Raw genomic sequence first — 26,443 nt, forward strand, 5'->3', positions numbered from 1 at the left:
AGGCACAAAGCTCACATGGTCATGTGGATCGTATCGTTTAATGGATCCTTTGAAAATATTTTCTGAAATCTCTTTATCCCCACTCATGGCAAAATACCATTAGTCACATTTTTTTCCAAGCTTATTCTAAACTTTTACATTTGCTCCCAGGGAGCTCTTATGTTACATGTCATTTCACAGTATACTTTGAAAAATATTTCCAGTCACTTATATACTGACTTACGCCAAAGTGATTAACTCTGTATGAGTTTCATACGGTAATGATCATTGTACTAGACCTGTTGCTAAGTAGTGGTACTGTAACGTCATTCCTTATTGCATTTCAAGTGCGATTTTCTTCTTTGAAACCCCACTGTTTTCAGATAAGTTCTGAACATTAAAGAATTGTGTGCAGCAGTGAGTACTACGCCAATATGTTTGAAACACTGATTTTTGAAAGACTTTTATACTTCCTGGATTTCCTTCAGATCTAACTTTTTAAGCTAACAAAAAAGTGTAATTATTACTATTGTTAGTATAAAAATGTAGTAGCACATAGCTACGGTTAGATAGATACACTTAGTTCTGAACATGTGATTCCTTAAATAATGTTGACATGCTCTTCTCACTGTTATATTTTGGTATTTACTGGTATATCCTGGAGTTTGAAGGCAAGGTAGAAAAATTCTTATTTCTTCTGGTCTAGAAATGTAGGAATCAGCCTCATGTTCAAATGCTTTGGGAAGTGGATGTTTAGCTCTGCAGTCTCATTTCATAAAACACCGTAATTCCTGTTTTTTTTTTAATACTTCCCCGTTCACAGATGTCAAATTTCTGTCTGCACCATAATCCATAACTGAACGTCAAATAACATTTTTTCCAATGCAAGCACATTGACAAAAGATTAGATCTATTTATGTATGTATGTCCGTCCGTCCATCCATCCATCCATCCATCCATCCATCCATCCAGTATATAACAAATACATTTGTTTAGAGCAGATGACTCTACAAGGCACAGCTGTTGCTACAGCACAGTACTATTTAGGGATGTATTAGTGTTTAATCAGGTTCCTTTTATTTATTTATACTGTCGTGTCAGCAAATGTGTCTGTATGCTTGGAAATGAATGTTCTTACACGTGTTTATCTACAGTCCTATAACCCTACGTCGTGCATAATAAGGCTGAAAACATTTGTAGAGCGTCTCCATAATGGAGAACACACGCAGTCAACATGATGGGGAAAAAGGACAGTGTTTTGTAATATTCCACTTCAGGTTCTGGATTTAGGACAAGGTTAATGAATACCTTGTGAAAAGGGCATTTATTGCTTCTCAGGTCTTTATTTATGTTAAATCTTAATGTACTTAGTGTGCTTCTGCATAATTTATCACCGTGACCTTGGTGCTTGTTCATCTTTGTGCAATTCATAGGGTTCAAAGGGGTCAGGGGCTGTGCATCGAGTGAAAGTCAGAACTCCAAATGGAGTGCTTTTCGCTCTCAGCACCGGGCGCCAGTAGCTCCTGATAATGTGTGATTAACGAGTGCTGACCCAGCAGAGAATGAAAGCATTTGCAAAATATGATTTATTATTGTCAAAGTTATTGCCGGCCCACTGTATCATTCTGCAGCTTAAGCGTGTGAATTAGGACAAAGTAAAAGACATGCAATATGTGAAAAATGATGGCACATTACTTATAAAGGAGGTGTCAGAAATGCTGTGTTATTCTTAAATGTAAATGTCTATGCATAGTGGTGGGACCAGCAGTGTGAACTTACTGCATCTATTGGAAGAGAACAGGAAGAGAGCAGACTTTGCACATAGAAACCCTAGCCTCAGACCTCCATCCATACAGCAAATGAATCATATATACATAAATAAAGATTTATTTTTTTTCAGTCACTGAATTTTCAGCAAGAAGTCTGGATTTGCACGAGGTATTTAGGTATTTACTCTTTTAGCTGATGCTTTTCTCCCACGCAACTTAAAAAGTTAAGCTATTACATTTATTCAAATGTTATACTGCATTACACAGTATAAGCGGGCAAATTTTTTGTGAAGCAACTCAAAATAAATGCTTTTGCTGCTGTAACCATTACATATTTTTAAATAAATAGTGTCTCCATTATGCCACAATTAAATGGGGCTGTATAGCACAGGATGGGTGAGCCAGTTTAAGGGATTTCGCAGCTCACATGACACTATTTATTAAGGTCTGATAACATTTTCTTGTTTGATGTGTAGCACATGTGAATTATATGCGACTTATGGATATTTCATTGAATACTGAGCATGGCAGTTCGCCAGAATATGTTTAGCCTAAACCCAGATGACAGTTTCCTAATGAGATTGTGATTGATAAGCATTTCTCTCTCTCAACAGTGGCTTAGAGAATGTTTATATGTGGGCGGTTTGTGATGGCTGTTTGTGTTGCTAAATGTTTTTTATTTTTATTATTATTGATTAAGATCAGAGGTTGGTTTGTCAACCAGTTTGATACTGTTTTAAGCAACTGTTCCTGTACAACCTAACACATCTAAGGATGGTTCTCACATAAATCAGTACAATAGTAAGTTAAATGAAATACAGGCAAATTACATTAAAAATTACACTCAGACCTTTGACATTTCCAGCTGTTTCTAAGGTCATAAAGGCCAATTAAACTGAACAGATTTGCAGGGGGTAAGAAAATTGGGTGGTGGTGTTGTAGGAGATTCTGGTATAGAATAATTAATGTCTTTGCAAAGGTTTCTGTTCTCAAAATAAGTATCTGGGGACTTAATTTGAGAAAATTAAGGAAAAATTCATGCCAAAAATACTTTCTTGCTAAATGCTTGAAATGTTTTATCGTTGTATTAATTCAGAAACACTATATATATTATGGTTTACAGGAAACCCTTTAATGTTCTAATGTCTTAAATATAGTAGTGATGTTTGCATTATATTCAGCTGTGGTAACATGAAATGTGACTGATGAAAAAGGTGACAGGTTGATTTTATAGACTGCTCATATTAATAATGGAGTTTGGGTGACTTATACTACGTGCATTTAAAATTAATGAAAAATCTTTATTGGCAACATCCCGGGAGCTTTGAATCTGCCAATAATTGACGTAAAGTGTATACCGAAGAACTGGTGTTCCATATCTTGTTAGGGGATGGGAACCGATCAGTAGGAGACATTGGTAAAAGGGTCTGTGGGTATCAGAGATCCTGTGGTTAACAAGCATGGAGCACTCAGTGAGCTTCCCTCTCAACTGAACACATGCAAGTCACACTAGTTATAGAGTGCATGGGGCTCAGCGGCCTTATTTGACACTTCCTGAGTGGGTTCCCATTAGAGATGGGCAGGCTGTCACAGGTCTGTATAACCATGGGCAACAGACCTGCATAACCAGGAGCAGAAATGACCGAGCGGAAATTGCACCAGTATCCAGTGGCTTCATAGGCTACTGGCTGCTTGCACGCTCAGTCAATCAACCTTTCTTGTAATTGCATGCAGAGCTGCTTAACTGTGATGGTCGTGAACATCTGATGATGTCCTTTTCCCATGTAGCGAAAAGGTGACATGCAATTGTGTGAAATTATAGTTTCGTGCTCAGAATGGTGTGAACACAACATAAATGCACGGATCCTTCACGATTTGCTCTCGTTCCATTAAAACAGGTCTACCGCAAGCAAACAAGCACAAGATCTTTGAAGGTCTTTCTGTGGAGATGGGTTTTTATACATCAAAGGACTTTCTGCCTTTGGTTGCCAAGGCCAGTAAACCAGGTAAACATTCAAGTGAATGAAGGGGACTGTGCATGTCAAAAAAAGGATAATGCTGCCTTTTTTGATTTGCAGCAGACAACATTTTTGATGTTTTTCCTCACATTCCTCTCCAAAATACAGTTTATGAATCCAAGGGAACAATCACAAATTTTCAGTATTTCCAGTTTAATGTATTGCGGAGAAAAAAAAAGAAAAACACATCAAATCCTCATTACCACTACAGAAGCCACAACAAATTCTGGTTGAATGATGATAACTCATACTTTTCCCATCCATTTTCTCCTCTATCAAATAGAAATGGATATTGGGGGGGGGGAACTGTTTCGGGGAAGAAAAATAATGTTGCCTTTAGTTGATTGCACCACATGTAAATATGTTTGGGTTAGAAAAATTATATACAAAAATGGATAGTAACATTTTATGAAACAAATTATAGTAGAAATTAACACAGAAAATATTACGCATGCTTGAATGTGTGCTTTAATTGTATTAGTAATAGTACAATGGCAATTACTACTGTCCTTTCAAATGTTATGTATGTTCACACTTGTTAACAAACCATAACCATTAATAATAAAGTATTAAAAGTTGTGGTGTTGATGCTCACATGAATATTAAATTGAAACATGAATTTTTTTTCCACGGTGAAAACATGGGCTGTTACAGATTTTTTTTGGTGAATTAGATTGTGCTTACAACTTATTGGCTATTTGTAGTAACTTCTTATTTCGTCTGTTTCGCTCTGTTCCGGGGCCTAACCCAAGAACCGAAGGACGTAAAGGGCAGCGTATATGGGGCCAGACCTCTAGACCTCTAGACCACTAGAAACCCAGTTCCTTAGAAAGCCTTTCTGATCCCTCTTTCCTTGTGTCACACAGGCATGTGTCTTTGCAGCTCCCGTCTGCCTCAACTGCACGGCACGGTGATCGTTCTCGGTGCGGGTGACACCGCCTTCGACTGCGCCACCTCCGCCTTGCGCTGCGGTGCCAAACGTGTCTTCGTTGTCTTCCGCAAAGGCTTCACAAACATGCGGGCTGTTCCCGAAGAGGTGCAGTGTAAACATCATCTCTTTGTGCACACACTGCGTAGTGTCAATCAGTTAAAAAAAAAAAAAAAAAAAAAGCTTCAAGCATTCGGACTGAGGCCAGAATTAAGCTGCTTCAACTGATGCCCCTGATGTATTTTAAAAGCTTAAAATTAATAATTAAATACAGATTTCAACTGTGTGATCAGCCGGACATGCCAGTGGTTTCTGTTTTCCCTTTCCGATTAAATGCGTCTACAAAGAGGAGATAGTCAAAGTTAAATTCTCCACACGAATAATTAGGCAACCAACATGGCTGCGCGCGTGCCAAGCTGTCGGTCCGTTAGATCACTTTGTGCAGCCGGAGGAAAGCTGGAAATGTATAGAAGTTTTGCTGCTTTTTAGCTATTATCATTCTGATTTTGCACTCTTACTTTTATCATTCTGAATGATAGACAAATTTTCACCTGCAGGTTTAGTTTAGACTGTGTTAGTACTGACTGACCTCTTATACCAAACACACAGTAAGTAATTCAAAGGAATTTAAAGTCACTTTGTTAGACGAACTTACGAACACACACATTGTCTGAGCCGCTTGTCCCGTATGGGGTCGTGGGGAGCCGGAGCCTAACCCGGCAATACCGGGCGTGAGGCTGAGGGGACACACCTAGGATGCGACGCCAGTCCGTCGCAAGGCACCCCAAGTGGGACTTGAACCTCAGACCTACCAGAGAGCAGGACCCGGTCCAACCCACTGCGCCACTGCACCCCCCTTGTAAGAAGATCTAGCTGAACTACCTACCAGCCAACCACCCAACCAATGTCAACAACTGCTTATCCCGAGCTGGGTTGCAGCGAACCGGAGCTTATCCTGAAAACACAGGGCGCAAGGCTGAAGGGGGGGGGGGATACACCCTGGACAGGACGCCAGTTCATTGCAAGGGACCCTCAGCAGGATTTGAACCCCAAACCTGCCACACAGCGGTCATCCAGATGAACAAGAGATGGGTTGAATGTTTCAGCAATTAGAGTTTAAATATTCCCCCTATTTAGTGTGGTAATATGCGGTACATCTGGACTATATTCTGGTAAAAAAGTATTACAAGTTGTCTTGGAGAATTTCCTGCTTTCTATCTAAAAGAATAATACTTTGTAAAAATCATGCTCTCCGATGTTTGTCAAGTAATGTTTCTCAAAATAATACATCAAACAAGATCAAACATACATCATTTTATTTACCACTTGGTAAGTGTTAAGCAGCGTATTACAAGGCATATCTGAGTGCATGAAATGGACAGTATAAGCAGTTGTATAACAATGTAATCTTGTCCACAGGTGAAGAACTTAATAGTGCTACAGCTCACTTAATGAAATTCTCTTCCTTTCCCTAGCATACTAAAAATGATATATATTGTGCTTCCTTCCAAAGTATGTTTTCACCATGGTACCATGGCAACAGCTAGTGCCATGGAAACAACTAATATTACCAAGAGAAATTAGAAAATAAGGTAGCTATTCATATCTCTTTACTTAAGGAAGCATAAACTTAGGCCTCCGCTGCCTTGTACCAATTAAGTTTATTTATACACTATATTACATTTTAGATTCCCGTAGGCAAGAGTAACCTTCACAAAAGAGAAAATGTAACTTTATATTGCATGTCACAGCAAGTTAGAGTTGCAACAATCTGGAAAAAACTTGCCGATGGTTTATTTTTAAGCTCCAGAACTGGATGTTTTTATTCCAATGTAGCATAGTACAAAACTTCATAATTTACTTATTGATATAACTTTCATATTTCTTTAAATAAATGATCCTTGAGTTCCATAATTCTGTTCTGTTTTTCTTTAATGTTATTCATTTGAGGCAAAATAATCTTAATAAAAGTGTAATGTTATTGCGCCATTGTCCTGACTTCTTAAAGATGTCTCGTTCAATATATACAGTTTGAACTTGCCAAGGAGGAGAAGTGCGAGTTTCTGCCCTTCCTGTCCCCGCGTGCGGTAATCGCGAAGGCGGGCCGTGTCTCTGCCGTCGAGTTTTGCCGGACTGAATTGACGGATGCCGGAGAATGGGTCGAGGACCAGGACCAGACGGTGCGCCTGAAAGCGGACTACATCATCAGCGCTTTTGGCTCTTTGCTCAATGACCCTAAAGGTAAGCGTTTCGTCTCGGACGGCGATGCTTCTCTGCCTGATGTTGACCGTGCTGAAAATGTCTTCCACCTGGCCAGGCAAATATGAGAAAAGGCATTCTTTTCATATTCTATTGTGTTTGCTTTCTTTTTACATTTACCTTTAATCCCAAGAGTGTTTTTTTTACCGCCCACTTTATTTAAATGAAACACAATCCAATCACACCATTGAAAATGATCAAAGACAGATGTTTCAGGTTAATTGGTGACCCTAAATTGCCTTTAGTGGGTGTGTGTTTACGATTGACCTGCAAAGGATCGGTGTCCTGTCTGGGGTCCTCGGGATAGGTTTACAGTACACGCACACACACTGTCGGGGGGGGGCAGTGGGTTGGGCTGGGTCCTGCTCTCCAGTGGGTCTGGGGTTCAAGTCCCTCTTGGGGTACTTTGTGATGGACTGGCGTCCCGTCCTGGGCGTGTTCCCTCTTCCTCCAGCCCCTCGTCCTGTGTTGCTGGGTTAGGCTCCGGCTCCCCGCGACCCCGTATGGGACAAGTGGCTTCAGATGATGTGTGTGACACACTGTCTGAAACCGCTTGTCCTGAGTGAGGTTGTTGTGAACCAGAACCTAACCTGGCAACACAGGGCATAAGGCTGGGGGGGGGAAGGGGGGGACACACACCCAGGACAGGACGCCAGTTCATCACGAGGCACCCCAAGCAGGACTCAAATTATTGTATTGTATTGTATTGCAAAACCACTGTGTTATCTGAGTTCTTTCCTCTCAATTACTTCCAACCTTTGCCCCCTTTGTGTCCTTGATTGAACATCTTGCTGGCATTTTGAGAGTTTTTCTCACCGATTTCAGAAAATAATCACTGGCAGCTGTATGTTATAATGGTGAAGAATCCTAAATTGTATTGGTCTTGAATCAAATAAGGCTGTAGCCTCTGAATTCAAATGTTTTGTTTTTGATGATAATAATTGATATCATGCAATGCAATTATTGTGCTAAAAAAACTTTTTTGGCATACTTTGGCACTGTAATACAACATTTACCTAACTCTTTTCTGAAAAGCAACTTAAAGCATTTGACTCCCCACCAATTTCCATAGTGCAGTCATTTTTACTAGAACAATTCAGGGTAAGTACCTTGCTCAAGGGTTTTACAGCTGGAGGTGAGATTCAAACCTGTGACCTTTGGGTCCAAAGGCAGCAGCTCTAACCACTACCCTACCAGCTGCTCTTTACTCTTGTAATCAACTACAATCCTTGGTAAAAGAATCCAAGTGATTCTGAACAATTGAACCAACTGTTCTGTTATGTTAATAAATTCTGATAATTCTCAGTTGTATTGAACTGAATATTTTATTTCACGGAGTGCATTTTAAAACAAAGTTGCCGAGAATGATTTTTGGGGAATTTTCCATTGGGAATCTAAAAACAGAAACAAAACCTTTTCTGAAACGCAGAAAAAAAAAATCTGAAAGTATTCCCGGACACCTTGCTGGAAGGCAGTTGAGCAAAACTCTGGGACCTGGTGAATCTCGGGTTCGTCCGGATGCTGACACTGGAGCTCAATACTTCGAGGGGGATGCCCCGCAGCAAAGGAACTAGAAAAAGAGAAGCAGCGAGCAAGAAAGAGAGAGGGAGAAGCAGGATAGAGTACTGACATTAACAAAAATGGATAAAGACTCGCAGCAGAAAAAATATTTTCCTGCTTCTACCATCGGCAGAGATAAAAATATGGGAGTATAACAGTCAGATGTGATGTTGACAGTCATCTAGTTGCATAGCGCCGTGAGGTTTTGCTGAGACAGGTCTCGATATACTGGGATGTGTGTGTGTCTGGCTTTAGAGCTGCTGGCAGTGATGCGAGAACAGGGACACTCGTAATAATCTACCCTCACAGTCAGAGCCTGGACCCTAGGTCTTTTGAGGAAGTGCATTCAAAATTCTTGTTGTCTTCAATGACATTATGTAGGGTTATGTAGGAGGAGTTACAGTGGGTCACAAGGCATAAAAAGCTTTCTTAAATTAGCACCAACACACATGTTTGATACCAAAAGCACTTCTGTTCATTCATTATCAATGATCGCTTGTCCAGTGCAAGCTCTTGGTGTTCTGGCGCCTACCTCAGAGGCATAGGTGAGAGTCCATCACAGGACACTCATGCACGTACTCATTTATTGCATATACACACCTTGAGGGAATTTAGAGACACCAGTTCCTTTTAAATACATGTCTTTGAACTGTGGGAAGAAACCAGAGCAGACTGAGGATGCTTCAGAAACACAGTGACACAAAATCAGGCAGGCAAACATAGCGTACATCAGCAAACGTGAGAATGTGGCACGCTGGCACAGCGAGTAGCGCTGCTGTCTCACAGCGCTGCCTGGGTGGTGCGAGAGGGTGTGGGTTCGATCCCCGCTCGGTCTGTGTGGAGTTTGCATGTTCTCTGTGTGAGTTTCTTCCAGGTGCTCTGGTTTCCTCCCCCACTCTAAAGACATGCTGCTCAGGTTCCCCCATAGTGTGTGAGTGACAGAAAGAGTGTGTTCCATTGATGTATAGATGAATGACCCAGTGTAAGTAGTGTATCTAGCAGTGTAAGTCACCATGGTGAATAAGGTGTGTGGGCTGATAACATTGCATAGAGTTCACTGGAAGCATCTGCTAAATAAATAAATGTAATTTTCAAGCTCCTCACTGACTATATTCAAACATAAATCTGGGAGTAAGTTATTTTTAAAATCAACCCAGCGTTTCTTTAGGTAACTGGTAATGTGTCACTAGCATGAGAATAATACGAAAATGTTTGCATCTTTTTCATGAACATCACTAAGTAGAGGGGTATTTAATGAAGCCCCACAGCAGCCAAAATACAATTATTTCATAAAAAGAACATCTCTTGGCTCATTTTTCTGGGCTCATAGGGACAGACACTCATAATTTTTGTAATTTTTCTGAGGTGACTTCACATTAGTATTTTGAAGGTTGTTTTTAAAGTGCAATGAAAGAGATCGAGATTAGCTGGAACTTCAAGGATTTTACAGAAGATTTTGAGTACAAAGCGCACAGTTAAGCAGCAGGAGATTAGACAGCTTCCCAGTTTTTTGGTATCTGAGGCTGTTCTTCAGGCTTTGTGTGTATGAAATGAACACCTTGTTCCTGTCTATGTGTTTTGCCCTTGGTTAGATCGTGTTACCTAGGTAATCTCGGGAATCATTTTAAAGGTGAGTTCAGTGCTCTTACGCGGTGTTGTGTTGAAGGCAACGCTTACGTCTAAGTTTACTACTGTAAAGGTCTGATCGCTATCAGGAAAAGAGGAATTCACTGAGAATTTGTAGCACGATATGAGCTACAAGAGGATGCCTCGAGAAGGAGGTGCCTGGGAAAGCAACGCTAAATGGACAGATGTGCACCTCTCCGTTATCAAGCGTGTTTCTTATGGTAGCTGCTATAGATTTAGGGAAAGTTGGCAGTCATTGCTCTCTGCAGTTTCTGGCCAAAACATACTGGTATATTCTTACATATTGCACTACATATTGAATAATATCATTTTATTACTTTACATTTATGTCAGTTACCTGGCTGTCTTTATTAGCCTACAAGGTAATTTTAGATAAGGCAAGACTTTGTAGGTGATCAGCGTATGTTGAGATCCTTCCTTCACCGGTTTGGTTAAAATTGTTATGCAGTTCCTTTAGCTGAACACCCTGCTTTCTGCGAATATCCTGGTGGGAATATGTGTGCATAGGAGGGCGAGAGCGAGAGTCGAAGGCAAGATGGCATGTATATGGACTGCTTCCAGAGCATCTCACCTCAGAGGTGAGCGTGGCACCTTACAGCCTGAGCACTGCCTACATGCCTACAGTCAGTTGTCCATTTAGAACACAGGCAGATGGCCGCTGATAAATAGCCGTGGTTTGTGGCAGCATGTGTGGTCTGACTAAAAGGTTTTTAAAAGATTATCAGATGCTTTAAAAAAACTCAAAGTGCTGCTTCATCCATATTTTTGCCAGTAAATTTATCTTTTACATTCTTGGGCAATTTTTTGGTTGCTCAAATCTGAATTAATTTTGATTATCCCAAAATATAAAAAAAGATCTTTCTAAAAGTTGGTCCCTGCTTCATCTGTGATGAGGAGGTAAACGCACGGAGGTCATGTTGATTTTTGAACAACCCATATTACATACTTGTATACGGTTCAGAGTTTCAAACCAGCTCCACTGTTGGAATGTCAGATTATCATGTGGATGATATGTCCTTTTATTATCTTATTTGTGACCGGTGTGTTTAAGGCAAATTATCAAGGCAGAACAGTCAAGATTTGTATGAGAAACTGCTTTTGGTGAGATCCAGAAGTGTAAAGAGGATTGCGCAGCGTTTCATTTAATACCTCTACCAGATGATCGACAGAGGTAGAACCGCTCCCATCATCATAATGAAGCAGGGATTTGGGGAGCTCATCAATAAAGTCCTGAGCTGTAATAAAATTAAGAGAACGGCTATAGTGGCAGGAAGGCTCCGGCTTGATGGAAGAAAAGATTTAGATTTCAAAAGTAATAGGAAAATTCTCTAATAGAACTGGGGTGTGGGGCGGGACAATTGCATAACATACATCCCGTAGGACATTCCATAGGACATTGGTTTAAGGTTTGATTGCAACAGTGAGAAGGTTTATTGTGGTAATCTGTGCTCAAAGTAAGTCATCAGTGGTCATACAGGCAGTCCAGTCAATATCAATATCATTTTGCTTATTGAAAGAAGTTCAATCAGCGCAATCCAAACTTGCTAGCACTGTGTGAAAAAAATGTGTTGGAAGTCCTTGTATGGTCTTGTGAGGCAGTATAAGCCTTATGCAGTTTGATAGATATGTTCTTTATTCTACATATAGGTATATACAGGAACTATTATGATGGGCGACGATTCATTACAGATTTTGAATCTGAAGAAACTGATCTTGAAACTTGATCTTGAGCTGAGAAATGGCCTCTCTAATTTTTGAGTATTGGAGACATGGCCTGGATTAAAAACAGTGATGTAAAGAGTCTGTGAAGTAATCAATTCATTTATAAGGAAAGCAGTTCTTACTGATTATTTTTGCTAATACAAATTGGGTCCTGTCAGACTGATCCTACAATAAAAAAAGTTAACCAGTTTCATTTTATTACTCCCTGACTGCTTCATCCAAAGTTACTTAAAGTGTACAACAAGCAACTTTCCAATTTTTTGTCCATTTATGCAGCAGGTTATTCATCATGGCACATTTAGAATAAGTAACCTGCTCAAGGGTAGAACAAGAGGAAGGGGATTTGATTCTGCTCAAATATTGTACTTACTGTATTTAGTTTATTTCTTAAACAGAAACTACAAATAATAATACACACACATTTTCTGAACCGCTTGTCCCATACGGGGTCGCGGGGAACCGGAGCGTACCCGGCAACACAGGGCGTAAGGTCGGAGGGGGAGGGGACACACCCAGGACGGGACGCCAGTCCGTCACAAGGCACCCCAAGCAGGACTAGAACCCCAGACCCACCGGAGAGCAGGACCCGGTCCAACCCACTGCGCCACCGCATCCCCCTTTTTTGTAAGTTCAATATTAAAATGTTTAATATTGCCCTATAAAAAGTGATTAACTGTTATAGTCTGTATGAGGTGCGTTGTGAACTGGGTCCAACAGAGTATTTTGACCTGAAGTGAGTTTTCTCAAAGGCCCGTGTGGCATTTAATTAATTTAGGAAGCTAGCAATTAACAAGCAAATGAAAATAGTATTATTCCCATAAGCAACGTTAGGATTTTTTTGCCTCTTTTCCTACGTTAAAACATTAAAAGCGGCACCAACATTTCAACATAAAAAAAATCAAATAAAATAAATAACTAAACACTTTAAATAAAATAAACATATACGTTAGTAGAATAAAAAGTATTTCAGTTGTAAATGCATATCACAGCAAGGTTTGCGCCTGCTTCCGTTACTCCTTACAAAGCGCATAACTCCGGTTTATACCTCGCTGCGCGGTCCAACAGCATGGATTCCTCTGCTTAATGGAGCTTGGCAATCAACATCTTCCAGCAAAGTTCCCTCCGGAGTGTGTTAGTGGGCTGCCTGCGAGCCCCTTTTCTATTCAAAAATAATCTCTCTCCGAGTCCCGGAGCATGCTGTCACACTCGGTAGCCGCTCCGCAGCAGATGAGGGGAAGAAGAAGAAGCGCGCTGCTGCACGGAGAGGTTTTCTTGAAAGCGATGATGCCGACCATCTCGCTGTCTTCGTCTCTAGATTGTGGGGGGGGTGTAGCTGTGGTGGCTGGAGAGACCCACCCCCCCCCACTGCCTTCTCCCCGCAGTGTGACACAGGTAATCAGCTTAACATCACCAGTCTTCGGGACGTAGCCACTGGGGGCCGGCCAGATCGTTCATTTCGCTTTCTCGTTCAATTGTGTCTCTTTGATGTCCATTAAGCTACTCAGATGTGGGTCTACACTCAGTCTAATTAGGCCAAGTTGGATAGCAAATACCCTGTTCAGGTTAATGTTCGAACCCTCCAGAGCCAAAGGTTTCTAAAGCATAAATACAAGAGTGACTTTTAATATTTATGTAATGGAGCTTTCGGCTCCGATCACTATAATACGTTTTTCCTCTAAGTGCAGCCATTCATCAAAAGAAAGTGTGTGTGTGTGTGTGTGTGTGTATTTATAGACAGTATAGCGTTGTTAGTGTGTTCATATGTCTGATATTTTTCTCTTTCTCACATGTTACCACGTGGCTCGTCTCTCTTCTAAGTTTTCGTCTACCTTGGAAAGGGATGGCAAATATTATATGTTGCTTCACATCCTGCATGTTCTTAGATTGTAAAGCTATTTAAGGTTTTTTTTATTACAATATTTTGCAGTTCAGCCAATAATTTATAATATATCTTTCGTACATTGCGCATGTATGCGTATGCGTCTTTGCTGCTAATTACAGGCTTTATTTAATGTATAAAAAAAAAAAAAAAAAAACAGATTTGCCCCACCGATGAATTGTGTAAAACGTAAGATAATGTTTTTCGCCATTTTATGGCGTCGCACAGGCTAACGGAGCGTGTCCGTACGTTTCGCTGCAGATGCGTGTCGCCCGCACTGTCATTCACCGCACCGTCATTGTCATCCCTCCAGTGAAGGAAGCCATGGCTCCCATCAGGTTCAACAGATGGGGTCTCCCCGACGTGCACCCCGAGACCATGCGGACGAGCGAGCCCTGGGTGTTTGCCGGCGGTGACGTGGTGGGCCTGGCCAACACCACCGTGGAGTCGGTCAATGATGGCAAGCAGGCCTCCTGGCACATGCACAAGTACATCCAGGTGCCCTGTGCCTGTCCGCCGTGCGACGCTCCTCCTGCGTGCCAGCTTGCTGGCGCGTCTCTGCTCATTCTGACTGACTCCAGCAGATGTTGAGAATTAAGCCCCGTGTTAAGACTAGAAAACACTGTAACAAGGGAGGCTTTGAAAAACTGATTAATTATGGAAACGGTTTTGCATACATATTAGGCACCAATCTTTTTTTTTTTTTTTTCTTTTTTTTTCTTTTGCATGCCGTGCTCAGTTAAATAGGTAGCGCAAAGCTTTAAGTTAGTAATGTGCTAGTCCACTGGTACATACCGTGTAGAAGCTGAATTGCAAAGAGAAATATGACTTTTGTTGCAGTTTCATTTCTGTAGAACATTCAGGTGAAATTTTCTATTGAGTAATATGATATGAACATCTCTGCTGGGATCATTTTTAAAAAAAAGAAAAAAAAATTCCACAATTTGCAGGATACTGTTATTACACTACTGAGCTTCAATGAGTGACAGAGAATATTTTGAGAAGGTGTTCTGTTTGCTGGCTGGCCACTATATTTACATTTACACCAAAAACATTTCACATAAAATAATGGTTCAGGCTAAGATCACACATCTTTTATTATAGGTTTTCTTAGCATAATTTATATTTATATTCAACATTTAGTCATTTAGCGGGCGCTTTCCTCCGAGCTCACGTACATTTCAGAAAAATGACGCAGAAGTGCATTACACCAACGGATGGAATTTGTAATAGTTTATATAATACTGTTGCACCACTCAACCATTTTAATCCACTCTGTTGATAATAAAAAAAAACTTGCCCAGTTTATTTATTTATTTGTGTAATTGAAATGTGCATATATACCAACCAATGGCTTGTCCTTACTCCATAATCTCCCGCTGTCTTATATCTTTGCTTTCTGTGCCCTCACCAAAGTCTTGTTCATTATGCTTTAGTGACATCACCACAGAAGCAATTATAGCTTCTTGATAAACGCTCTGCTAATTAAAGTGAGTACTGGTGTATGACTGTTTTTGCGTTTTTATCCCAAGAGCTGTAGCAAGTGGGCGAGTGATTACAAAACAAATTTTAAAGCGCTTTACACACAGTTCATAGCGCTGCGTATCGCTCCGACAGCCACACGAGCATAGAAAAAGTTATTGATTCAATTTTCATTTGTAGATTAGCCGTAAAATATGTACATATGGTTCTTTTTAAATCACTGAAAGTTTTTGCCGTTGAAACGTTAATGGCATTGATGAATTTGCAGAAAGTGGTATTGCTATGTGCTAATTTTATTGTTTGTGCAATTAAATGTTTTCAGAAACTTGCCTGAGTCTTTATGCAGACGTACGCGTTGCCGTTAGTCGAAAAGTTTTCGCAATATTCAAAAATGCGGTCAAAAGCCAATTATCGCAGATACCTTTTGACTTTCCTTGTGTGTGTGTTTGTGTGTGTAAGATTAGTTTTATTTTGTTCTACAAATTGTTGTCATTCCAGCGATTAATATGCTACACCTTAATTAACCTTTGTCAAAGCAGCATCTGCTCCCCACATTGGATTTATATATGTAACCTTTTATTCGAAAGCTCACTTTAATGCCTGCATTATAAACACAGTATCAGTCTACCACCTTTACAGTTTATATGAAATAAAATGTGACTATTCCTTGCTTCGTTAATCACTGATTATTTTAATAGTCAGTCCTTTGCAGTCCTTTACAGAGCCACTCCTGCAATGTAACTTAAATGTTTATATGTACAGTATCTCCAAAAAAAAAGCAAAAACTAGGAAGGTGGTTAGGAATCGGCGATATTCTGGTAAAGTTTTATGTAGCTACTCGGGAGCTGAATGTCGGTGCATGTGGTGAAAGAAACAAACTAACTGTACTTAAGAGTCACACATCTGCAGCTATGTCTTTCTCCTAAGGTAATCCGCAAATTGTATTTTCTACGAGATGTACGTCGCTTTGGAGAAAAGCATCTGCTTTGTGGATAAAAAAATTAATGAATGTGAATGTATAAATGTACGTATATTTTTGTTAATTTTTTTCTCTTAAAAATTTTGTTCTAGTATAATGCATATAAGAAAATCTCTTAAGGTTCAAGAAAATATACATTATATTTTCTTTAGCTGTGTTTGCCCTTGCAAGTGTAAAGTATTATGAACTAGTACTGATGTAGATTTTGCGTATGCCTTTCCTTTCAGGCGTGTTACGGCCAGGCCGTGGATAGCCAGCCCCGTCTTCCCCTCTTCTACACAGCCATTGACGCGGTTGACATCAGTGTGGAGGTAGCCGGAATCCGGTTCCCCAACCCCTTTGGACTGGCCAGCGCCCCTCCCACAACGAGTGCCGCCATGATCCGCAGGGGCTTCCAGCAAGGCTGGGCCTTCGCGCTCACCAAGACCTTCGCCTTGGACAAGGTAAAACAGCAGAAAGCCTACCTGTTTGGTGCTATAAGAAGAGCTTACACTTACTGCATGTTCCGTATGTGTAATGGTCTCCCCATGTTATTTTTGGAAGAAGGCTCCATAGTCCTAAGATTGACTTGGAAATAACAGGTTGCTCTATATTGTACAAGGGTTGGGTATCCTAATATTGTTATGTCTGAAAATGTGCTTTAACTCACTACTTTTTTTGGTCGGTGTTGCAAACAACGGTCACGGGCGTGATATAGAGTTTTTGCAGTGGATTTCTACATTATAAGAGTCTAAAATGGAATTCGCCCCAAGACGTGTTTAGCTATGGTGCTGTGCGTCATTTGTGTGATATGTGACCCGCTGTAATCCTCAGAACCTCCCAAAGACTCAAGGCTTAATTCAGCCTCGGAGTTATCCCTGCTTTTCACTAGTACCCGTTCTTTACATTTGTGTTTAATTAACTGCCTCCCTGTAGTTCGACATACGCTGCTGCTGTTTGTCTCATTGTGAGCCAGTGATCTGGTTAATGTTTAACCAAGCAAATTTGTGTTGGCATTCAGTAGCAGCGGAACTTATTCAAACATACATGATATACATTTAATTAGCAGTGCTAATTTAAAGCGAAATATAGTTTTCTTGTTTTCATTACAGTAGTACTCGGAAGAAACAGGCTAAAATTAAACATGATTATTGGCTTTCAGAATTTATGTTTCACATTAGAATGTGTCTAAAGATGCAAGCAAAAAAACTGAAGGGAGAAAGAATGGTAGCCTGCGGGATATTAACATTTCAGAGTGTAGTTTTGATTAAGCGCAAGTTACCTTTTCTGCCTTACCTGAAGAGTGCAATGAGAATTAATAACATGTGTGAACAACCGCTTTAAATTGTATTATCCCATCTGAGTGGCATCGTTGCTCCCAGGTGGAGCACCAAGATTGACAGCTAAATATTGTACTGATTTCGTCTCAAATATGTTTATGTGAACTTTGTTTCTTTTTATGAATATTGCATCTAGCATGCTGCCCACTCCCCGCCCCCACCTACCTTCCCTTTACTCTTGACATTTGTAGATGCCAGATTGAGGTCTAATATACTGTTGCATCTATTGGCTGTCAGCATGCAGCGAAATACCAGCTGATATCTCAGTAAACAGAAGTTGCATTATTCTTTATTGTGTGCTCTGTGTGAAAGATTGCATTGTGCTTTCTTTGGGGAGAGAGATAAAGAAGTTCTTAATGTCAATATGAATGAATAGGCGGCACTGTGAATCATTAAACTTAAACATGAGGGACTTCTTTTTTAATATCCTGCTCCTTGGTATTGCTCTCCTATCGTTGCATTACCATAGTGTGGCATTGATAGTATTCAAGATGTACCAAGAGGCGGCAGAGGGGAGTGTGCACAGAATGCCTCATTAGCTTTTAGCTGGGACAGACATCTCAAAGCTTGAACATGCTAGAAATATCATTATTAATTAGAATGAATGGACGGTGTCGCATATGTAAATATGATCCCCCCCCCCATTCCCTTCTGTCCAGCCCAGGAAAAAAGTGTGTTGCATTTCCACTCACATCACACCAAAATATTGGAAAGCTGCATCTCTGATTGATACATTTAGACCATCCCCGGTTAATTATAAGCCCTAAAGATCTATTTTACTGTGGCATGTGGAGGCTGGAGAGGCAGCCCGTATTTGATGGATAGACCACAGGGGCCCAATTAGCCCTTTAACTGATCAGAGTGAGATAAATCACTGGACCATGCCGCTACCTACAGAGATGCTGTAGCTCACAATAAGGGAGTCCAGGTTTCGGAGATTACACCTGTAATTCTTAATATCCAATTTAAGGCAATGAGAATTTAGCCCAGAAGTGCTCAGTAGTTATCCTTCTTAGATACCTGTCTCGGTAGAACCGGCCCTTGACAGGTCAACCGATATAAAAACAGTACATAAGATATCGAAACGTTGGCCAGATTGTTTTCCTCCATCATTCATCTTTTGCTGACTTGCGGCAAAGTGTTCAGAGGTACCTTTAAGGTGTCATCTTACCGAGGACGTGTTTACTACATTACTGCCTAATCTAGCTACTTGTAACATGTACAGTACTGCATCTCTGCGTGCTTTTAATGCTTCTGGTAGTGTGGGTTTCATCTCTACTATTTCATGTGCTGAAAATGTTGGCAGAAATACCCCCACACGTCCCCAACGAGATTCTCTGAAATTCTGTGAACTTTTCCGCAGGAAACGTTGCCTCGTGTAACTTTTCTCACAGCATGCACTTTCCAAGGAAGTATTGAGAGGGCAAGACAGTGCAAGACTGCGAATGCTACTGTGATTAATGGTATCACAGCTTCATGGAGTGAGGAGCTAAAGATGACAATGGTAACAGGCCATCTACTTCTGACACCGTTCGTATTGTTCAATGAGGTAATCTCCAGTAAATTACAGTGTGCTGTGGTTGATGTTGCTCACGAAAATTATAGTGCATATATAAAGCTGCATACTTTAAAGCCATTCTCTCCACAGTAATGTATTATAATAAGCTTTGCATTACCAGTGTGATGTGAGGTTTAAATGGTACAGGATCACAGTTTTTCTGTAGGTGGCGGAAGCAATCGGAGCAGGCGTCGAATAACAGACACCAATAGCACTAACGGGGATTTGATGCCAAATATTTTTATACTGCCCCCTCTGAACTTCTCCTTCGGTAAAACACCGGCTGTGCCTTGTTCTCGAGAACACGTCTCTGGTTTATTTTTTTGCAATTTGAAACTTGTCTTTGAAGATAAACTGGCGAAATTAACGAGGACATCGGTTTCAACAATTGCCTGCATCTCCTGGGTCCCGTGGGAGGAAGGGTTGAGTACCCTGCTGTACAGCTTCATTGGTTGCCAGCTTCAGATATCACAAACTGCAACATCATCTCTCAAGGATGGAGTTTCAGAAAAGGTGACGTTAAACTTGCTTAACTGAGAACTTTGCATGTTCAAATGTGATTCGCTAAGGCATTGGGAACCGATCATTACTTATAACAGCACGGCAGCAGTTCCTCGTGGAATGGTTTTTGCATCGTAAAGCCTCACCTTTAAGGAACCTTCGCCGTTCTCCAGGCGTGCTGCATGTTTAATAATTATTCGCTGTGTTTAACAGCTGCTTTTACACTTTGAAATTTAACAAATATCATTACAGGTGATATTTTTCAACTCCCAAATCCATGAAGAAAACAGGGCTGTCAAAGCAGTCAGTGGGATCTGAGAGGTGTTGACTAATTGCCTCCTAATTAAACAGTAAATTGTCTAATTAAGCCGATGGTTAATTAGGGTAAGCTTGCACAGCGGTCCTGTGGAATTTTCGCTGGGTGCCGGCAAAGCAGCTTGTGTAATTGGCAAGCCGGCACTGACTGGCAGAGAACATGACACGAGGAAGTCGCCAGACAGAGTGTGACAGTTTCGGGATGTGTCGCAAACAAAGAACGTGTCATGTGTGTACAGGAGGCTCCCTCGGACACCAGTCATAAACGAGCAAAATGACCGGCTTCATCATTTTTTTCCCTGTTTGTACAGCGGATTTGCAGTTTGCAGTGCCGTTGTTTCAACTCGTCTTTGATAGTTATGTCCGAAATGAATTACAGCTTTCCTTTTTCAGAAACCACTTGCAGTGCAAGTGCAAGGCTTCCAGCGCAGGGTCACGGTGGTCCAGAACCTCTTCTAAGCGTACGGAGTGAGGCAAGGTACACTGCAGACAGGATGCTGCTACAGTCCTATTGACACGCTAAGTGCAATTTATAGTCACCGATTCACCTGAAACACACGTCCTAGGACTGCGAGGTGAAACTTGAGTACCCGGAGGAAAGCCACACGAACACGAACGGAACTTGCAAGCACCGCATGTAGTGAGCTGCCTTCGCACCCACATCTGAACCATAGCCCAGGACAATTGACGCATTACTGCTAGCTGCTGCACCTGTGTTGGACAAATTAAATTTCACTTCTATCCTGCATATTTTCCTGGACAAATTTATCCTAAGGGTCCAGTCCTGTTGTACTAAATCAAGGCTGGGGGTGGTGCTTGGCCAGTGCATGCTGTGTGGCAGGTCTTTGGTTCGAGCCCTGCTTGGGGTGCCTTGCGGCGGACTGGCGTCCCATCCTGGGTGTGTCCTCTCCCTTGCACCTTGTGTTGCCGGGTAAGGCTCCGGTTTGCCGCGACCCTGTTTGGTACAGGCGGTCGTTGACAACGGTTAGTTGGTTGGTTGGTTGGTTGGGAAAATAATGGCTCCAGGTCAAACTTAAACCAGCCACCTACAAGTCTGAGTCTCTAACTCCAAAACTGCTTGAAACCCCATGAGGTTATCAGGTTGCTTTATTCCAATTTCTTAACTTATTGTGCAACTAGCAGAGCCCTCGATGTGTCTGGACGGTGTCTGTTGCAGCCTCTATGCCCTCACTTATGCTGAAATGACTTCACTTTAGAATGGAGCCACACCGCTATTGGTGATGGGCATCATTTATGGTTAGCATCGACTGTTTATAGCTTGAGAGTGTAGCGTACAGTGGTTGGAGAGCCAGTTCATGGACTGTCACATATGGTGCTCCTTGACATTATTAGTGCAGTTAATTCAAGAGAAATTTCATTCGTGAAATATTTTCGTTATAGTCACCCAGGATAGCTGTACAAGTCTACCTTAGTTTTAGAAAATAATATTTCTCAAAAAATTCTTTTTCATTCAGAACTAAAATATTTTCTGTCATCTTAAATTCACCCTACCTATACCCCTTCTACAGAAGGCATTACTTATCTATTCCTATTTGATCCCACTGGATGCATTATAGATTCAAAGCTTTTTTATAAACTTTTGCACAATAATAATAAAATTCTGAAATTCCATATATAGCTTCACTCTCCACAAGGAAGAAAATATGAGTTTAATTCTAGGATACATATAGCTACTCAGTCTGAAATCTTTGAGTTAATGAAACATGATAGGAGAAATTTTACAAGTTGCTCTGCTGAGTAATATTAAAAAGAAATATTATTTTCTCTTTGAAAGCATCAGCACATCTATTAATATGTGAAATATGTATTGAAAAGTTTATTGATAAATTATGTATATGTTCATTATGCATATATACTTCAGTATATTCAGGACTGAGATAAAGCTGGAAATATACCCTGAGACCACATTACTCTCTTAATACTTGGTACTTCATCTGAGCTCCAGGAGGTCACTGAAATCACTGAACGGTGGGGATCACGCTGACATTGATCATATGGCACAGAGACTCAGATTCATTCTGCCATTTGCCAAATCCAGCAAGCTGATGTCAGAGAGAGTTTGATATTCTGAGTTTCTAAATGGAGGTGGTCTACTAAGTAGAGGGATATGAACATGTAGTAGAAAAAGAACAAAGTCAATTGGTGCTTTGGCCACCCATGTACAATGAATACTTTGTACATTAAGAAGCACAATGCCACATAAGAAGCCCTCAATATCAATGCAGTAATATCAGTGAAAAATGATGGCCTGACAATATGGAGGCATGACCCATGAAAGGGAGATCTGTTAGCTATAGCCTGTCAAGCAATCAATAGAGAAAGTAAGTGCATAGAAGAGAGACAATCACTGTTTGAACTGTGGTCCACCATCCAGAAAGAATGAAAGAGGAGAAGGACAAGAAATTACATTAAATCAGTCAGATATAAAAAGGCTGGAGATGAAAAGATTATTTGGCCAATGACAGTATAGCACTGGTTGAAAAAGATGGGACTGGATGTGTCCCTTGTATGAGTTACTACAACAGAGGGTGCAGATGCTTGGAGAGCTGTGCAGCCAAGTTTGGATGAGATCAGTGGTCTGCTGTACATATGCAACATTACATACTGTGTGTATTGCCAGCTTGTTTCTAAGTCTCGGAGCATTTTTACCTGACTGAGATCGGAGAATTTCATGAAACCCAGTAGCCCTACTGTCATCTGTAATAAACTAATAACAGGCTTTAAAACATTATTTAATTGTATAAGCTGGAATGCTGGGCCTATCATTTTACTTTTTTTTTTTTTTTTTTTTTCTTTCTGTGCTAAAGAAAATTCTGTATTTATTTTCCAGATGACCTGTACGCTGTGATCTATGAAAAGTCTTAACTGATTTAGCATGTTAAGTACCTGCCATGGTCCACTGGTTTTGTTTATTTAACAAGCAAATTAGTCAAAATAAAGTGTGCCATCAGATGAAAGTTCGCTATTGTAACTTAATTTGCTTCTGTTACATGTTTACAGGAAATTAACATATTTGTGATATCAAAGAAGGACCAAGAAATTACGGTGTAAAATCATTTTATTGTTTTTGCTTTGCTTTGGTCAAAAGTCGTTTCTTAATTCTGTAACCTGCAGGTAACAAATGGAAGAATAAACAAAACTGACAACTTAAAAATAGTTCCAGAAAACAATGCAAGTCCTGTAAAAAAAATTCTGCTTTTGAATTTTTCAAAAACCAAAAGGACTGGAATGCGTTCTGTTCAAAAACACAAAGGAGCTTAAATCTAGCAGCTTGGCAAAAACATAGAATTGCAAAGTTCTTTAAAGCGGTTGATGAAAATATTTAGTAATATTTTAATATTAGTACATTTATATTTGTCATGTTTAATGGTTTTGTCTGAAGAGCAGAAGTCCCAAGTCTCTTAGCTGTATTGTATACAGTATATTACTGTATGGTTACTGTGAGTATCATTATTTCAGTATTTACAGAATATATGAAATTTGCACAGTATCAATCATGTGACAGATCAAATAGCAATTTCTCAACTGTACTAGGATAGGAGCAATTTCAGTAGGTGTTTTGCTTTTTTTTCCTAAAACTAAATTTCTGTGCTTCTGTTTATCAGTATCAATTTTAAGATTTAGCTGTGGTTAAAAAAAAAAAAAAAAAAAAAAAAAAAAAAAAAAATCTCTTACAGGACAGCTGGTAGCGCAATGGTTAGAGCTACTGCCTTTGGACCTAAAGATCGCAGGTTTGAGCCTCACCTGTGGCTGTAGTACCCTTGAGCAATGTACTTACCCTAAATGGCTCCAGTAAAATTGCTCAGCTGTATAAATGGTTAAATAATGGCAACCCCAACACTCTAAGTTGCTTTGGCGAAAAGCATCAGGTAAATGTGTTATTCTTGGAAACAAGGCTAAAATATCTTGAGAAAAGAGATGTGAATCTAAAGACAACAAACTTTTCTTGATCCACTGAAATCAAAGATGAAGATATGCAGTGTTTGGGAAGGATTTGATAGTGTTAAAGGGAGTTGTCAACTGATTTATCAAGCCAGCTTCTTGGGTGCAGATTTGATCATTCGATATGGTTTGTGGATTAAAGGTTGCAAGGTGTAACTGACAGCTACGGAGTAAGAATTAAGGGAGCTCAGGTTATCTTTTTCAGAAGTCTGCACTAGCATCAGTCAAGGTAAATCCACCGATATATCCTGGTACATACATTTTATGCAGAGCGCATTCAATTTCCAGTAGAGACAGATTTAAAGAGGTAAAAAAGAAAAAAGAATTGCTTAGAAATATGAGCCTATAGTTGTTCATTTATTTACTTGTGTGTTTTATAGAAATGGGAATTTTAAATATTTATAATTTTATAGCTCTGTCAAACTTAAATGCGGTGTGATGTTATCAGTTTTAATTTGTGCCTCATTCAGCCTTTAGACTTTTAAACATTTTGTACACCTTGTTTTGTATGAGAAAACTACCGTAATTTTATAATTACGGTTATCTAGCTTTCTTGTACTATCAGTTCCATGTTTACCAAACAGAACAAAATAATCTTACATTTCAAAAGAAAGGATGTGAAATGATGAAGACAATTAAAAAACCCTGGAAATAATTTTCGGATTCAACAAGTTTGAAAGTTGTGATCAGGTGTCAAATCATAACTGTCAGTTTGTATCAAGGTATTCAGGTGTGACTAAAGTAAAAGTAGGTGTGTGTAGCAGAAAGAAGAAGGGGATGGAGGGTTCAGGCTTTAGGGAGCAGTTGAATAAAACAGTAGGTTGCGGTTTCATCATTAAGTCATGTAGTCCCATTAAATCAATTTCCAGACGAGGTCAAAGGCCTTCCTGTGTTTGCAACGGCAGAAAGCCCTGCATGCTGACAAAACCTTTCCCCCGCATTTATCAACAGCCGTGTCAGTGTGACGTCGCTGTCCGTGCAGCTGATCATAGCCTCAACCCCATCAAAAATGTGACCTGTGATTTAAGCAATAAATGGCGAGTAGCAGTTGCCAAGTGTTGGAGCTGCACTTTAAGGACAAAGATGAATGATCTTCGGGAGGCCTGAGCTGCAACAGCACCTTTTTAAGACGTTTCAGAAGCATTGCTCTGGACGTCCCCGGCCGCATAGGAGAACTAACACAGCCGTTCTTTGATTTTCCTGTCATGGCTATTTGTAATGATTAATGCCTCGTCTTGGGCTACTCAGTGCAATTATGGTACCTCAAGATTTCCTCCTAACCGGACTAGTTGCCAGGCACCAGAGGGCTGAGAGTTTCATTTATACTTGCAGATGTGCTTTATTGCCAGTGCAACACTGCATGAGCCTTCTCATTGACACTCCCATCAGCTTCTTCCATTTATATCTTTGTATTGTTTTCACTTGTAGTACTTGGCTGCGCATGATATTCCTTATAGAAAGCATGCATTAGAAGATCTGACAACTCTGAATAATGTCGGTATGTTGTGCTCACAATATAGGTGGCTCTCTGTTATAAAAAAAAAAAAAAAGAAAAAAACGTATCCCAGCTAATGCATAAGAAGCACATGGCCTCGCCGTTAGCGCTTGTGCAATATTATACTCAATAAACAATATTACAGGATACTAATATGGGGTCAAGGTATGCAGTAATGAGTACTTGTGCTTTTTTACCTTTCGAGAAGATGGAGGAAAACAGAGATGACACATTTAGTGCACTTAGTTCTCAGTTTGAAATGGTTCATAGCTTAGAGACATGTGGAGAAATGATAGTTACAAGCAACACTGCCCACTGCCTTTAAACATATCTGTGAGTATACAAGAATATTTGTGTTAGCATAAGAGTACTTTGAAATGTAATGCAGGAGAAGCAATCTACCTGATATGTGCAGGTTGTAAAGCTGGCGGTAGAAGGCGAATAGCTTCAGTAATGACTGAGACATGCCCATCTACCTCCAGAGTGTTATTTTTTGATTGAACGGAAAAATGGAAAGAGCTCAGCCTGCAGCAACTATTTAAAAGCGATGCAAGATTGTGAGCATGCATGATTTGCTTCTTAATGCACACAGTAACTCACATGAAAGCGTTTATAAAAAATGAAATACTGCAATTAACTTCAGTGTCCTGAATCTTTTACCATAATAAAAATATGTGCAATTGGTTTCAGTGCACCTCGTGAAATATTCCCTTATAAACGTATTATCTTTAATGGCAAAACAGAAATGGAATAAAATGAAATAAAATAAAATAAAAAGAATGCCTAATTTTCCACATGCATTCCTCCCTGTGAGTGAATTAAGTGAAGGGTTTCAGTCAGGGCCTGATGAGGGTAGCGCTGTGCATCTGCCTTAGACTAGCACAATTTTTGATGCGGCACTATTGGTATCCCGGGTTTTACGTGTAGGATTATCTTGTCATCATCTGCATGTGCCATACTTGACCTTGCCACCAAGACAGACACGGGGGTAGCTGGGCCAGCTGCATAAGAAACAAGGGGATTTCCTGAGGGCAACAAAGCGTTTTTTAACAGTTTAATCTGCCCATGCT

General features: G+C 40.2%; 1 protein-coding gene across 2 annotated transcripts in view; it reads left to right on the forward strand.

The window, feature by feature from the left end:
• Positions 1 to 26,443, forward strand: part of dpyda (dihydropyrimidine dehydrogenase a) — a 124,077-nt gene that overhangs the window by 45,615 nt on the left and 52,019 nt on the right. For both annotated transcript variants that reach the window (XR_001966205.2, XM_018754086.2), the window contains exons 9-13: positions 3,647 to 3,754; positions 4,633 to 4,802; positions 6,725 to 6,935; positions 14,075 to 14,259; positions 16,450 to 16,665. Coding sequence is in view for 1 of the 2 variants with exons in the window: in XM_018754086.2 (XP_018609602.2) it covers positions 3,647 to 3,754; positions 4,633 to 4,802; positions 6,725 to 6,935; positions 14,075 to 14,259; positions 16,450 to 16,665 (890 nt within the window). In the remaining variant the exon portion in view is untranslated. The remainder of the gene's footprint in view (positions 1 to 3,646; positions 3,755 to 4,632; positions 4,803 to 6,724; positions 6,936 to 14,074; positions 14,260 to 16,449; positions 16,666 to 26,443) is intronic.

The sequence above is a fragment of the Scleropages formosus genome, chromosome 9 (assembly GCF_900964775.1).
Source record: "Scleropages formosus chromosome 9, fSclFor1.1, whole genome shotgun sequence".
NCBI lineage: Eukaryota > Metazoa > Chordata > Actinopteri > Osteoglossiformes > Osteoglossidae > Scleropages > Scleropages formosus.